The sequence below is a fragment of the Pinus tabuliformis genome, chromosome 5_2, assembly GCF_031772625.1.
Source record: "Pinus tabuliformis cultivar Carrire ecotype Pingquan chromosome 5_2, CPIR1, whole genome shotgun sequence".
Lineage (NCBI taxonomy): Eukaryota > Viridiplantae > Streptophyta > Pinopsida > Pinales > Pinaceae > Pinus > Pinus tabuliformis.
Genome location: NC_142306.1, coordinates 948,318,305 through 948,332,936, shown reverse-complemented (window position 1 = coordinate 948,332,936; position 14,632 = coordinate 948,318,305). Strand labels below are relative to the sequence as shown.

At 37.3% G+C, this 14,632-nt stretch overlaps 1 protein-coding gene across 1 annotated transcript; it reads left to right on the top strand.

Moving 5' to 3' along the window:
• Positions 1 to 1,627: 1,627 nt before the first annotated feature.
• LOC149162401 (uncharacterized) lies at positions 1,628 to 6,576 on the top strand. Its single transcript, XM_089435694.1, has 4 exons — positions 1,628 to 2,460; positions 2,576 to 3,653; positions 3,818 to 4,165; positions 4,259 to 6,576. The coding sequence occupies exons 1-4, from the start codon at positions 1,922 to 1,924 to the stop codon at positions 6,461 to 6,463; spliced, it is 4,170 nt and encodes a 1,389-aa protein (XP_089291820.1). The 5' UTR covers positions 1,628 to 1,921; the 3' UTR covers positions 6,464 to 6,576.
• Positions 6,577 to 14,632: the final 8,056 nt, after the last annotated feature.

Here is a 14,632-nt window from a genome sequence, read left to right as displayed (position 1 = left end):
GGCGTGGTGGAATCCGAGGTCAATTATTGGTTTATTATTTTATTTTTATTTAATGAAAAGAATTAATGAATCGAATGATGTGTAATATTTGAAAAAAAATGGATACACATCTTCACTATTAATTATCAAATTTTAAATTTGTTTAATCATTTGTTTTTTTTACATTCGATGCAAGTCGCTGAAGATTAATTTTTTTTAGCTATTATACAAATAAATAATATTGGTCTAAATAAAATTTAAGAAATGAAAGTAAGATGGTGTTCTCGATAGTTGTTTATGTGATTATTTAGAAGAGGTTGTTTTATACACTCAAAACGGTTTCTATTGTTGAGTAAAATTGCCATGAGTGCTCAAAATGCTTATTCTAGTGGCCTTATAAAGTGGTTTATCGTTAGTTGTCTTGTGATTTATTAAAAGTTGTTTTTGTGCAGTAAAATTGCCGTGAGTGTTTAAAATGGTTGCTCTTGCGGAGTAAAATTGTTAGGAGTGTTTTTGTTTTATTTGGTTAAAATTGCACTACATTGTTTTGGAAGTTATTTTTTGTAATATTTTCAAGTAGCAATATGTTAAAAATATTAATTTTATCACTTTTTAAAAGTTGTGTAAATTTATAAATGAAAGACAAAATTTGTGAGGACCAAACTTCCCTATCCAATAATTGGACCATAACCACATGACACAATTTATACATGCTAAAAAGAGAAAAACAAAAAACAACCAAAAAAAGAATTTATTAGTGATTACTTTGGTACAAGTTTTCTTGTATTCATTTCTCAGAAACAAAGAAAGATATCTATGGTAAGAAAGAAAAAACCAATCACAATTATGAAACAAAATTCTAGAGATGGTGATCATTTACCACCTCTACTTTATAAACCTATAATTTAACCAATTCGAAATTTATTACAAATAACTAAAACCAATCATAATGAAACAAAATTTGATAAAAGTTCTACAAACTTTTGTATTAAGACTGGTGGTTATTTATTTCCTCTATCTTTTTTTATACAATGTAAAATCTTATCATAATTCAGTTCTTAGTGACCACTATCCATAAATGCATGCTGACTCATCACTATTATTCAAAAAAATCTTGTCACTTCAAATTACTCACTAATAATTAATAAAAGATCAAAATTTCGCTTTAAAAAATACCTCTAAATTTTACACTTTTGTCATGATCCTTTACCTCCAATTTTTTTTTTTTTTAACTAATTTTTCACAACTAAAATAAAAAATAAAAATAATATTTAATGATAAATTTTTCGGCGAAAATCACATGAGAGATCATTTGTCGACGCGTTTCGAACCAACCAGTGTGGTTCATCGTCAGGACAAATAAAAAAATAATAATTGAAAATTTATTACAAATAGCATAAATATTAAAATATTAAAAATTATAACGAGTAACTTAAATGTTTACACATGAAATCCGGTTACGTTATCGCAGAATTCTTATTCAGCATCAAATACATTTAAAAAAGATTCCAGGTCTGGGTCGTGATCACCGACTCCATGGAAAGTGCGAAGAATGGAGTGCTTTCTTTGAAATGTCTTTTGGTGGAAAATAAATTGAAAGCCATGCTCCATGATCTGAGTGGACTGACTAATGTCGCTGGAGTTCTATCTCTTCACGTGATGGTCGGCAACAAAAGTAAATGGCGAAGTCTTTAGTGGTTAATATAGAATATCGTACAATATACGCGTATGACTATGGTTGCAAGTTGCAGAACGCCACTTTCTTAATTATTGTTTTCATGATCAGATCGCTTGCAGTCTTGAAAGTATCTCATTTAATATATCGCCACTTCATTAAATGCGCATGATCGGCTGCAGTGTTTAGTGAATCTATTCATTCGGCCGCCCTTCGTTTCTTATTATTATTTGCACCATCCCTGCAATTATCCAGTGTCGAATTCCAATGTCCCAGCGTACAGTCGCCCCTGCTCCCTCTACTGAGGCGGCTTCTTCTGCCTCCGCCTCTTATCCCTGCTACGATGTTTTTATCAATCATCGTGGCCCCGACTGTAAACACACCTTCGCCACTCGCCTCTACCATCGGCTCCATAACCAGGGATTACAAGTATTTCTCGACAACCAGGAATTGATAGAGGGCTATAACATTACTTCTCAATTAGAAGCCGCCATTAGAGGAGCCTCAGTCCAGGTTGCCATATTCTCTCCTACTTATGCAAAATCAGAGTGGTGCCTTAATGAGCTAGTCCTCATGGTAACATCGGGGGCTACCGTTCTGCCAGTGTTTTACGGCGTTGAGCCTTCTGTGCTCCGCTGGACGGTTAAAGGCGGAGCGTACGGTGAAGCTCTCCAGAACCTGCAGGAGAAGACAACACGCGACCCTCATACTGGTAAAGAAAAACCACGCTACGACTCAGAGACCATTCAAAGTTGGAGAGATGCGCTTTCTCAGGTTGCGGGTATAAGCGGTTTCGTGATGCAAGGGTAAGCTGGATCTCCCATGTCTCTTCAATACATTTTAGTTTTCAATTTGTAGGAGCTATATGAGGTGCTTGTCCCTTTTTTCGCTACTTATATCGTTCTCTCAACTATTACTCAGGGATGATGAGTATGACCTCTTGGAGAAGGTCGTGGAAGGCGTTGTGAAGAAAGTTCCAAAGGTACCGTTGGATGTGGCAAAATATCCAACTGGGTTGGGTGAGAAATTGCAAGATTTTGAAAGGACGGTCCTATCGAAGCAGCAGGAGTTGAAGACCGTGGGGGCTAGGGTTGCAGGGATTGTGGGTGCAGGTGGACTTGGTAAAACTACTCTGGCTAAACATTTCTTCAACCTCAAAAGATCAGATTATAAAGAATCAGTCTTTTTACCTGATGTTAGAGAAACTGCACGGAGAATGTCCTTGAATTATTTGCAGAGTAGGCTCATTAAGGAACTGAAACATACGGATATCATAATTGAGAATCCTGACCAGGGTATATGCGAACTCGAAAAACATCTCTCCTCTTGTCATGCACTTATAATTCTAGATGATGTAGATGATGTAGATCAGATGGAAAAGCTTTCATCAATGAAGGATTCCCTTAGCCCGCAGAGCCTGATTTTGGTTACTTCTCGTGACTGGCATGTCCTCAGAATCTCAGGAGTCGAAGACGAATCAATTTATAATCTAGAGGGTCTGAGTAGACCAGACTCCAAAGAACTCTTCTGCTGCCACGCCTTCCATCACAGAGATCCACGTGAAGGGTTTGCAGTTCTGGTAGATCGGTTTGTAACGGCGTGTGACGGATTGCCGTTATCTTTGAAAATCTTTGGGGCGGCTGTTTATGGACGACAACAGTCTTACTGGGAAGAGTTTCTTGAAGAACTTCACAAGAGACTTCCTACTGAAATACAAAACATACTCCGCATTAGTTACGAGTCACTCGAAGAAGAGGATCGGCAAATATTTTTAGATATTGTTTGTTTTTTCATAGGAGAGGAAATAGACACGGCAATAAGAATATGCGGTGTGGTCGGGCTTGAAAATCTAGAGAGCAAATGTCTACTGGAGATGGACAGTGAGAAGAAAATAAAAATGCATGATCAAATTCGAGATATGGGGAGAATTATTGCCAAACAAGAATCAATGCCGCATCGACTTTCCCAAATTGATGATTTGTTGGAGCAAACTTCATCTGTGAGGGCTTCAACCATCCAATCCTCTCTCTTCACTTCCTAATCTTTAGTCTGCTTTATTTTTTTCCAGAAAGATAGATCTGTGTAGTGGATAATGTGTATTTTTTTTTTCCAGAAAGATAGATCTGTGTAGTGGATAATGTGTACTTTTTGATGAATGAATAGGTTGTAACCAAAGTCCGTGGAATTTCGATGGTTCCTCGCGTGCCACACTCTCTCCTTTTTTCAAGTCCATCGCATGTGGAAGACCCTAGGTGGAAACTGTTCAATAAATATCGTTTTGATTGCATGAATTTGGAATTTCTTGCCACTGAAGGTGATTATTTAAAAGCTATATTAAGGAGAGCTCCGTTCAAGGCTATATTAAGGAGAGCTCCATCAGTACCTCTCCGATGGCTCCGCTGGTATAATTGTCCCTACTCTTCCTTTCCTCGCTGGATTCCCATGCATAATTTAAGAGTTATAGAAGTTGGCGGGAGCAGATTGAAAAATTTGTGGAAAAGTAAATCTCAGGTATGTAAATATATGCCACTCCTCTTATACATTGCATTTGCAGATGATACTCCTCATAAACCTTTCCTCATAGCTGAACTGTGAACATTGCAGGCGCCTCTCAAGCTGCGAGAGCTAAATATTTTATCCCCTCTTTCACACTTTCCGAATTCCATTGGGCAGCTGAACCACCTTGAAAAGATATTTGTGGGTTATGAAAGTCAGATCCTCCCAATCAAAAGCCTGCCGGAGGAATTTTGCAATCTGCACGCATTAAAATACTTGACCCTACAAGGCTGTTCAAAGATTGTGTCGCTTCCTGAGTCCTTTGGAAAGCTAACAAACCTTCAGCGCATTAATTTGAATGGGGCTTCCAGTCTAATGACGCTTCCGAATTCTTTTGGAAATTTAACAAATCTCCAGCACTTCGAACTGTCAGGTGCTTCCAGTTGGGAGACGCTTCCAAATTCTTTTGGAAATTTAGAAAATCTCCGGCACTTCACTTTGTTAAATGCTTCCAGGTCCCAGACTCTTCCCACTTCTTTCGGAAATTTAGGAAATCTCCAGCATTTCGAAATGTCAGGTGCTTCCAGTTGGGAGACGTTTCCGAGCTTTTTTGGAAATTTAACAAATCTACAGCATTTCACTTTGTTAGATGCTTCTAGGTTGGAGCCCCTTCCGAATTCATTTGGAAATTTAACAAATCTCCAGCACTTCGAATTGTCAGGTGCCTCCTGTTGGGAGACGCTTCCTAATTATTTTGAGAAATTAACAGATCTCCAGCATTTCGAATTGTCAGGTGCTTTCAGCTTGACGCCTCTGAAGTTTTCTAGAAATTTAACAAATATTGGCATCAGTTTGTTAGGTCTTTCCAGTTTGAAGACACTTCCTTTTGGAAATTTAGCAAATGTCAGCATCAACTTCTCAGGTGCTTCGAGCTTGGAGACACTTCCGCGCAGGAATTATTTTGAGGATCTAACAGATGTCTCTATTTCCATTAAGTTGTCATGTGCTTCCAGTTTGGAGTCGCCCCCTCTTCCAAATTTCTTCAAATATTTAGAAAATGTCAAAGTGAGGGCAGATTTCCAAAATGTCAACAACTCGCATATGACGTTTGTTGGAGATTTAACAAATGTTTTCATTTCTATGAAGTTGTCAGGTGCTTTGAGTTTGGAAACGCTTCCGGTTCCGAATTTTTTTGGAGACTTGGTGGATGTCACCATCGAGGTAGACTTTCAAAATGTGGACATCAACTTGGCGGGTGCTCCTAATTTGGAGCGTGTGGGCTTTTTGGGAGATTTAACAAATGTCAACACCAACTTGGCCAGTGCTTCGAGGCTTTCGCGTCCGCATTTTGATGGAAATTCAACAAATGTCTTCATTTCCATTAAGTTGTCAGGTGCTTCAAGTTTGGAGACGCTTCCGTTTCCGGATTTTTCCGGAAATTTAAGGGACGTAACAGTGGAGGTAGATTTTCAAAATGTCAACACCCACTTGGGCAGTGCTTCGATGCTTTCGCGTCCGCGTTTTGATGGAAATTTAACAAATGTCTTCATTTCCATTAAGTTGTCAGGTGCTTCAAGTTTGGAGACGCTTCCGTTTCCGGATTTTTCCGGAAATTTAAGGGACGTAACAGTGGAGGTAGATTTTCAAAATGTCAACACCCACTTGGGCAGTGCTTCGATGCTTTCGCGTCCGCGTTTTGATGGAAATTTAACAAATGTCTTCATTTCCATTAAGTTGTCAGGTGCTTCAAGTTTGGAGACGCTTCCGTTTCCGGATTTTTCCGGAAATTTAAGTGACGTAACAGTGAAGGTAGATTTTCAAAATGTCAACACCAACTTGGCCAGTGCTTCGATGCTTTCGCGTCCGCGTTTTAATGGAAATTTAACAAATGTCTTCATTTCCATTAAGTTGTCACGTGCTTCCAGTTTGGAGACGCTTCTGTTTCCGGATTTTTTCGGAAATTTAAGGGACGTAACGGTGGAACTGGAGGTAGACTTTCAAAATGTTAACACCAACTTGGCCAGTGCTTCGATGCTTTCTCGTCCGCGTTTTCATGGAAATTTAACAAATGTTTCCATTTCCATTAAGTTTTCAGATGCTTCCAGTTTGGAGACGCTTCCCTTTCCGGGTTTTGAAGGAAATTTAAGGGAAGTACCAGTGGAGGTAGATTTTCAAAATGTCAGCATCAACTTGGATGGTGCTTCTAGTTTGGAAACGCTTCTACTTCCGCAGTTCTGTGGACATTTAACGAACGTCAAGTTAGATTTTCAAAATGTCAACATCAACTTGGCCGGTGGTTCTACTTTGGAGTAGGATCCGCCTCCCTAATTTTTTGGGCATTTAACAAATGTTTCCATTTCCACGGTCGTCAGGGGCTTCCCGTTTGAAAACGCTGTTTCTGCTTCCTATTTTTTGTGAAATTTAACCGATACCTACATGGTGGTAGGTTTCCAAAATGTCGGTATCAATTTTTTTTCAACAGAAAAGAAATTATGTCTGAAGTAGCTTACATATTTAATATTTCTGCTAAGGGTTAGACCCGGTAAAGACTAAACCTCTCAACTTAACTATTAAACTACATTCTCAGTATCAACCTATCAACATAGATACCTACATGGCGGTAGATTTCCAAAATGTCATAACAACTTGTAAGGTGATTTAGTATGGAGACGCACCAAATTTTTCTGGAGATTAAAAATGTGAAAATACGGTTGATAGGTGCTTCCAGTTTGGAGATGCTTCCCCTTCCATTTTTTTTTGGTAATTTACTATGTTGCATGATTGTAGATTTCCAGATTTCCGTGACTTATCAGGTGCTTCAAGTTTGGAGATGCTTCCATTTTCCATTTGTTTTGCTGATTTAACAAATGTGTCCATTTCCATTATGCTATCAGGTGCTTCCATTGATATGTCAGGGTTGAAGACGCTTCCACTTCCGAATATATTTGGATATTTACTAAATGTCGCATGTAGATTGATCTGTCAGATGCTTCCATTTACTTGTCAGGTTCTACCACTGTATTTCTTTTTGGAGTTAAAAGATTTCCAAAATTTCAACACTAACTTGTACATTGTGGACTCTGTTACCATGTTTACATGTTACCCTGTTCACATGCGAAGTATTTATTGCCATTTTAGAGATCTTTTAGATAAGCATGGAAGGGCATAAAATATTTTTTAATCTAAATTAAATTTAAAATAGAAAATTATTTGTTATATTCCAATTGGACACTAAACTTTTCATAGTATGTTATACTTATTATTTTTATAATTATGCCCTAAAGCATTCCCCTCTAAATCAAATCCCCCAGCTGCTTTTCGGTCAGATCCATTGTTAGACTATTAAACAATGGTCTACCATCCAATTTAGTTAAAAAACCATTAAAAACATTAAAAATACCTTTAATGTAAGGTTAGTTAATTAAGAATTTAATTAATTTTGGTTGCCCTTACCCAGCCCGTCATGCCCGTGCGAATAGCCGTGTTTGCTGCAGAGGAGGGCAGGGGCGAATACCTTCTTTGCTGTAAGAGGAGGGTCGTGTTTCATGCAGGACGAGGAGGGCAGGAAGATGAGGAGGGCCAGGAGGAGGATTACTCAATTGACAGCTTTCCCCTGCATCCAAATCTGGCGGCCTCTGCATCAGAACCGGTTATGGCCCAGTTATGGTCTGGTAGTTATTAGTTATTAGGTATGGTATACATTCTACATTCTGGGTTACTGTTTATCACTCTTTGAATGTTCTCCTCTTTTATCTCATATTAGTATCTAAGATTCCCAGCCTTGCAGCCTTCCGCCTCTCAAGTTATCAGGTTAGTTAATTTACCTCCTGCTGATCTAACCTTCAGAATTTCAAAAGCTACTAGGCTTCCTTAATTTGTTGCAAATGATGTTTGTCTTTTCGGAATTTGCCCGACATCTTGAATTTGCTTCCTTCCAATTTTCAAAGGCTATTGGGCTTCGTTCAAATGGTGTTTGTCGATTAAACCGATTTTGTGTGATTCTAATATTTAAAGCATTAAACTTGCAAAATGAGGAACTAGTAAACAATGGAAAAGTTGACTCCTGTCTACACCATTTCAAGGGTAGCAGCTCAAGGTATATTAACAATGGATAGCAACCCACTATTGGCAAAGGAAATGTGTCTAATATAGATTATTATTACGGAACTGCTTTTAATCTAATAGCGAATAACATAGACAATATCCATTAGTTTACTGATACGAGAGGATACGAGAGGGGAATACAGGGACGAATTCTATTATGCTAATCCTTTGCATGAATAATATTGGGGCACAGTGTGTGAAGAATGTATGTATAATATTTCAAATTGGGTTTGTTTTAAAGGGTGTCTGGCTATTAAAATGGTGTTTGACTTCTGAGAATTTTCTGGTCTACCCGAGTTTGCTTAAAGGGTGTCTGGTTATCAAAGCGATGTTTTACTTTCCAGAATACATGCCAAAGCAACAGACAGATTCAATCCCAGGGTTTGACCCTTCTTTGATTATCATATCTATAGATGGATAGAAGATACTGAGCATGATATTGCTTGTCCTCCTAAATAATGGCTCCACCTTTTCTGCTATATATTCCTCTGTGACCCTGTGTGGAATCATAATTACTACAGTTCTTTTTGCTATTCTGTCATTACGCAATTGCCTTGCCACTATAAGCACATCATGACCAATCCTACATACATACCATAGGCATTGCCGATCTTGGTAGTATCTTGGAAAGAAATGGTGACAAAGACGCATGCGAGCATGAGAATGTAGTTAATTTCTGGAATATACACTTGGACGTCATGTTTTGATGAAGTGTGAAGAAGGCTGGGAAAAGTTGGACCCTTTATGATTTGGACATTGGGAAGCCCTTAGGAAGTGGAAAAATTGGCAATGTGTATCTTAATTGTCAGTTGACAATTTATCAAATTATTTAATACAATTGAAGCTTCTCGCTTGACTGATGCCATAGATTTTTTGGACTTGATGCAATCCATCAAATTGTTTGTATTTGTTGTAGTCAATTAGCCTTGGTCTAGCTGTAGAACAGTAAGGGTTTTATTGTATTTAGCCTGGGTTGATTTTCAGTGCCCCCTGTGTTCACCTTTTGCAAAAACGCCTACCTGATGATCCCAGGAGTTCAACTCTCTCTGGCCAACATGCCAACATGTATTTATGATCATTTTCCAGAGTGCGATTACATCTAGATGGCTGCTTACCATTGCCAACATTCGTGTCGATATGAGTTTCTCTATGGCATTCCACCATTTGAAGCAAAGAAGCACTCTGATACTTACAGAAGGATTGTCAAAATTGATTTGAAGTCTCCTCCCACCCCAGTAGTTTCTAATGTAGCAAAGGACCTCGTTCACCAAATATTAGTGAAAGATTCTACTCAGCGCCTCCCTTTACAGAAAATTCTCGAACACCCATGGATTGTTAAAAATGATGATCCTACTAGTGTTTATGGACAGAATCATTAAGATAGTTCTATTTGGTTGTAGGCATTATCTTTATTGATTTAATAATGTTAACTGTCAGCTGACAATTTATCAAATTATTTAATACAATTGAAGCTTCTCGCTTGACTGATGCCATAGATTTTTTGGACTTGATGCAATTCATCAAATTGTTTGTATTTGTTGCAGTCAATTAGCCTTGGTCTAGCTATAGAACAGTAAGGGTTTTATTGTAATTAGCTCGGGTTTGATTTTCAGTGTCCCATGTGTTCACCTTTTCCAAACACGCCTACCTGATGATCCTAGGATTTCAACTCTCTCTAGCCAACATGCCAACATGTATTTATGATCATTTTTCAGAGTGTGATTACTTCTAGATGACTGCTTACCATTTCCAACGTTCGTATCGATACTATCAACATTAGAACATAGCATTATGTATTCCATAATGGCGTTCATTATGAAAAGCATGTGATACGCAGGGACATCAAGCCAGATAATTTGTTGATTGGCTTTAAGGGTGAACTGAAAATTGCAGATTTTGGATGGTCCTAAAGAGCCAGTGGCTATTAAGTCAACCTTTCTTACTAATTCCCTTCACAACAAGAGAAGCATTCATTCGGTCTTCCAATTGTGACAAAAATCCACCATTGGTAGGAAATACACCACTCAGAAAAGATAAAATAGCACACACTCAAAAATATTCTATTATTATGAATGAGGAAATTTACACACATATTTAATATTTATACAAGCAATAGTCTCAAGATAGGAATTCTATCTTAAACGTACAGTAATGTGGTTGAGATATTCTCTCAACCACACACTAAACTAGGAGAAACTATATTCTAGCTAATTCTTATTATGTAGGAACAAACTCCTCAAATAGGGAATTACAACCATAAACAAGTAGGAATTAATTATTTCTAACTAGAAAGCCAATTGTCTTTCACGTTGGCCTTTGTTTAGGAATTACACATATGAAGTAATGAAGATCCCCCCCTCTAGGGCTGTAGAGCGCCTTGCTTCTCTTGGTGCAAAAACCCAATTATTTTTTCCCATTCCAAATTGTGTTCGTGAGGCATATGGCGGAACTAGAAGGAAAAAAAAATATGGTCGGAATTGATGATTTGAAACTTACATTGCTTTTGTTCTATGCTTTATGTTTAATTAGATGTGGAATGGTGTGTGGGGAATCCAATTTCTCCATGTTTTGTTAGTATTTAAACTTGGTTTTTCCTTATAGGCCTAAACCTAGAATTACAGAGTTTGTCAATACTCTTAGTATTCAAATTTTGTCCTGGTAGTCATTGCAATTAATAAGTTTGGTGCGGTAGTTTGTTTCTTTAGAGCTTCAGGTTCTGACATATATTTTTTTTTAATTTCTCTTGCATTTGCAATGAGAGGGATGTTGAGGGTCAGCCAGGTTTTGGGTTTGATTGGAATCACTTGTGTAGGAGGAATCTTGCTTATGTTTGATAGTTCTCCTTCAGAGAAAAGCCATTTTGGATGGTTTGCATACCTTGGTATATACACTTGGAAATATATCTTTGAGAGAATTGACGTCTTCATGCCATGTGGATTGTGTCAAGTAGAGAGGAGTATTTGTTTGGAACCCAACTTTTCTCAAAAAGATGCCAATAACTTGTGCTCCAAAACAGTTTTTTATTCCTAAGCTGATGCTGCCACCAACATTTTCACAACCCTTTTCCAGGAAAATATCCATTCTCAAATCTATAGCAATATAGTATCTTAGTGATCTGTCCCCTGCATCATGTAATTTTTTTAGCATTTTATCTCCCACCCTTCTAATATCAGGGTGAAACTCGAGAACACCATACATGCGAAAGCAACAGACAGATTCAATCCCAGGGTTTGATCCTTCTTTGATTTTCATATTTATAGATGGATAGAATACACTGAGCATGAATGCCAATATCCTATGCTCCAAAACATTTTTTTGTTCTTGAGATGATGCTATCACCAACATTTTCATAGCCCTTTTCTAGAGAAATATCCATTCTCAAATATATAGCAATAAAGTGTCTTAGTGATCCATCCCCTGCATCATGTAATTTTTTTAGCATTTTATTTCCCACCCTTCTAATATCAGGGTGAAATTTCTAGTTAACAAAGGGGCTAGGTAGATGTTAATGGTCTAATTGCGTTAAGTTTCTATCAACATACTTGGAAAAAATGGGTGTGGTCATTTGAATGGGTGTTCTCATTTTAACTATTCATGGCATCAAAATATCTAACTAAGAAAGAGGTAAGGTTGATGATAAGAAGTTGATTGCGTTGATGGAAACATCCTAATTGGATTGAATTTTGCCTGGTAAAAATTGTGTCTATTTTGGATGGTGTGTGTGTTATTTTAATTTCTATTTTATATTTCTCATATTTTAGGTGTTTTATTCATTTGAGCATAAAATCAACTATTAAATAATCTTAGATATAAAGGAAAATTAACCTTCATTGTATAAATTTTAGTTATGTTATCAAATACGTTGTGATGAATTGTTCGAGTGAAATATCCACAACACTTTCTAGATGAATCCCTCTCAGTGCATGATATAATTTATGTTAAGATGGATCTCTAGATGAATCCCTCTCAGTGCATGACAAAATTTATGTTAAGATGGATATATGCTTGTAAATGGGCGTGACGTGAAGCTTTTCTTTCAATACTTGGAAGTTAGTCCAACTTATAAATAATAGGACATGACTTTGGTTTTCTTACATGGGTCCAATCATTCCTCCAATCAAGTAATAATTTATTTTATCTTCTTTCCTTCTGTTTCAATGTCCAACTCTATGTGATAAATGAAACTTCATGCAATCAACTGAGCCATGAGGATGATGTAGTTTATGTTAGAAGCCCCCCTTAGTCTTTTCGTTGTTTTTATTTTATGTGTCTCACTGAAATGATTCCTAACAATCCCTGAAAGGATTCCTAGCAGTCCCCAAAATGTTCAGTGTCCTGACCAATATTTCCAACACCCTCAAAGGTTTTCATTAAAACATCTCCAATGCATTTTTAGGTCGCAAGGCCCTCCTCTGTGCATTTATTTGCAAAAATCCATGAACTATCACAGAGTGCAAGTATACAAACCAAGGATTCTATAGTTCTCAACACTCCAACAACGAGATACTATCCCAAGATGGAGTCAACTATCAGTGCCAATGTGCACCATGCACTTTCCAACACCGACTTTCATAGAGGCCACTATCAAGATTGTATTCTTCAAGGGCGAGACATGAACGTGACCTTTAACTATGTTTAGAATTGATGGACACCTAGAACAAGACCAAACTCAAATGTACAGTCACTTTCTTCTACTAAAAAAGCCCAAGGAAAAGGTTACCGTAAGAAAAAGGTTACCTTCTCTACCTCAACAGATCTGGTCCCTACCGCTGGAGTGGAGTATGGCAGTGGGTGAAGGGAACAATGTATATCCATTGGATTGGACTAATATGTTGGTCTTCCAATGAATGAGAATGTAGTTGATCTCTGGAATAATACAGTTGGCCTTCATGTTTTCATGAAGTGTGCACATATCTTTGAGAGAATTGAGATTTTCATGCCATGTGGACTGTGTCAAATAGAGAGGAATATTTGTTTGAAACCCAACTTTTCTAAAAACGGTGCCAATATCCTGTGCTCCAAAACATTTTTTTTGTTCCTGAGCTGATGCTGCCACCAGCTTTTTCACAGTCATTTTCCAGCAAAATATCCATTCTCAAATCTATAGCAATAAGGTGTCTTAGTGATCCATCCCCTCCTCCCCTGTTTTGAATAAGTTAACCTTTATTACTAATTCCCTTCACAAGAAGAGAAAGAATTCATTTGGACTTCCAATTGTGACAAAAATACACCAGTTGCAGGAAATACACCACTCAGAAAGGCAATTGTATTTCACGCTGGCCTTTGTTTAGGCATTACACACATATGAAGTAATGAAGATCTCCCCCTCCAGGGTTGTAGAGCACCTTGCTTCCCTCGGTGCAAAACCCAATTCTCTTTTCCCATTCCAAATTGTGTTCGTGAAAATCCCGACATGTTCATTTTCCAATTCTGTCGTTTGTGAACTATGGATGCATTCATGTGTTTAAGATGAAATTTAAACTATATTTAAACCGATTTTGTGAGATTCTGATATTTAAAGCATTAAACTTGCAAAATGAGGAACTAGTAGACTATGGAAAAGTTGACTCCTGTCTGCACCATTTCAAGGGTAGTAGCTCAAGGTATATTAACAATGGATAACAAACAACTATTGGCAAAAGAAACGTGTCTAATATATATTATTACTACATAACTTATTTTAATCTAATAGCAAATAGCAAAAACAATCTCCGTTAGTTTACTGATACGAGAGGGGAGTACAGGGACAAATTCTATTATGCTAATCCTTTACATGAATAGTATTGGGGCACAGTGTGTGAAGAATGTATGTATAATATTTTACGTTTACTATGAAGGAAAAATGAAAAATGGGTAACTAGATGATTTGAACCGTCATTGCTTATTGCTCTGAGCTACTTTCACCATTACCATCGTCTGTATGGATGGAAAGATTTTATAATTTTTGAAGAATTTTCACCATTACCATCCTCTGTATGGATGGAAAGATTTTATAATTTAAGAAGTTTTTTCACCATTACTCAATCGTAAACAAAATCCTAATGGTTGCGTTGTGATGATAAAAAATTTGTGAGGATGGTACATAACTAAATCCTAATGTCTGCGTTGTGATGATAAAAAATTTGTGAGGCTTACTAGCATGCACTCCTGCTGTATTCTTCACTTCATTGAAGTTTTGTGAGGATGATGATGAAACGAGTGTATTTGCATTTCCGACATCTTCATGCCTAGGCTGAAATGCCAAGGCAGTAAGCTTGAGACAAACAAATGTGAATTAGCATATGGCGTAACTGGAAGGCAAAAAAAATCTGCTTAGAATTGATGATTTGAAACTTACACTGCTTTTGTTCTCTGCTTTATGTTTAATTACATGTGGAA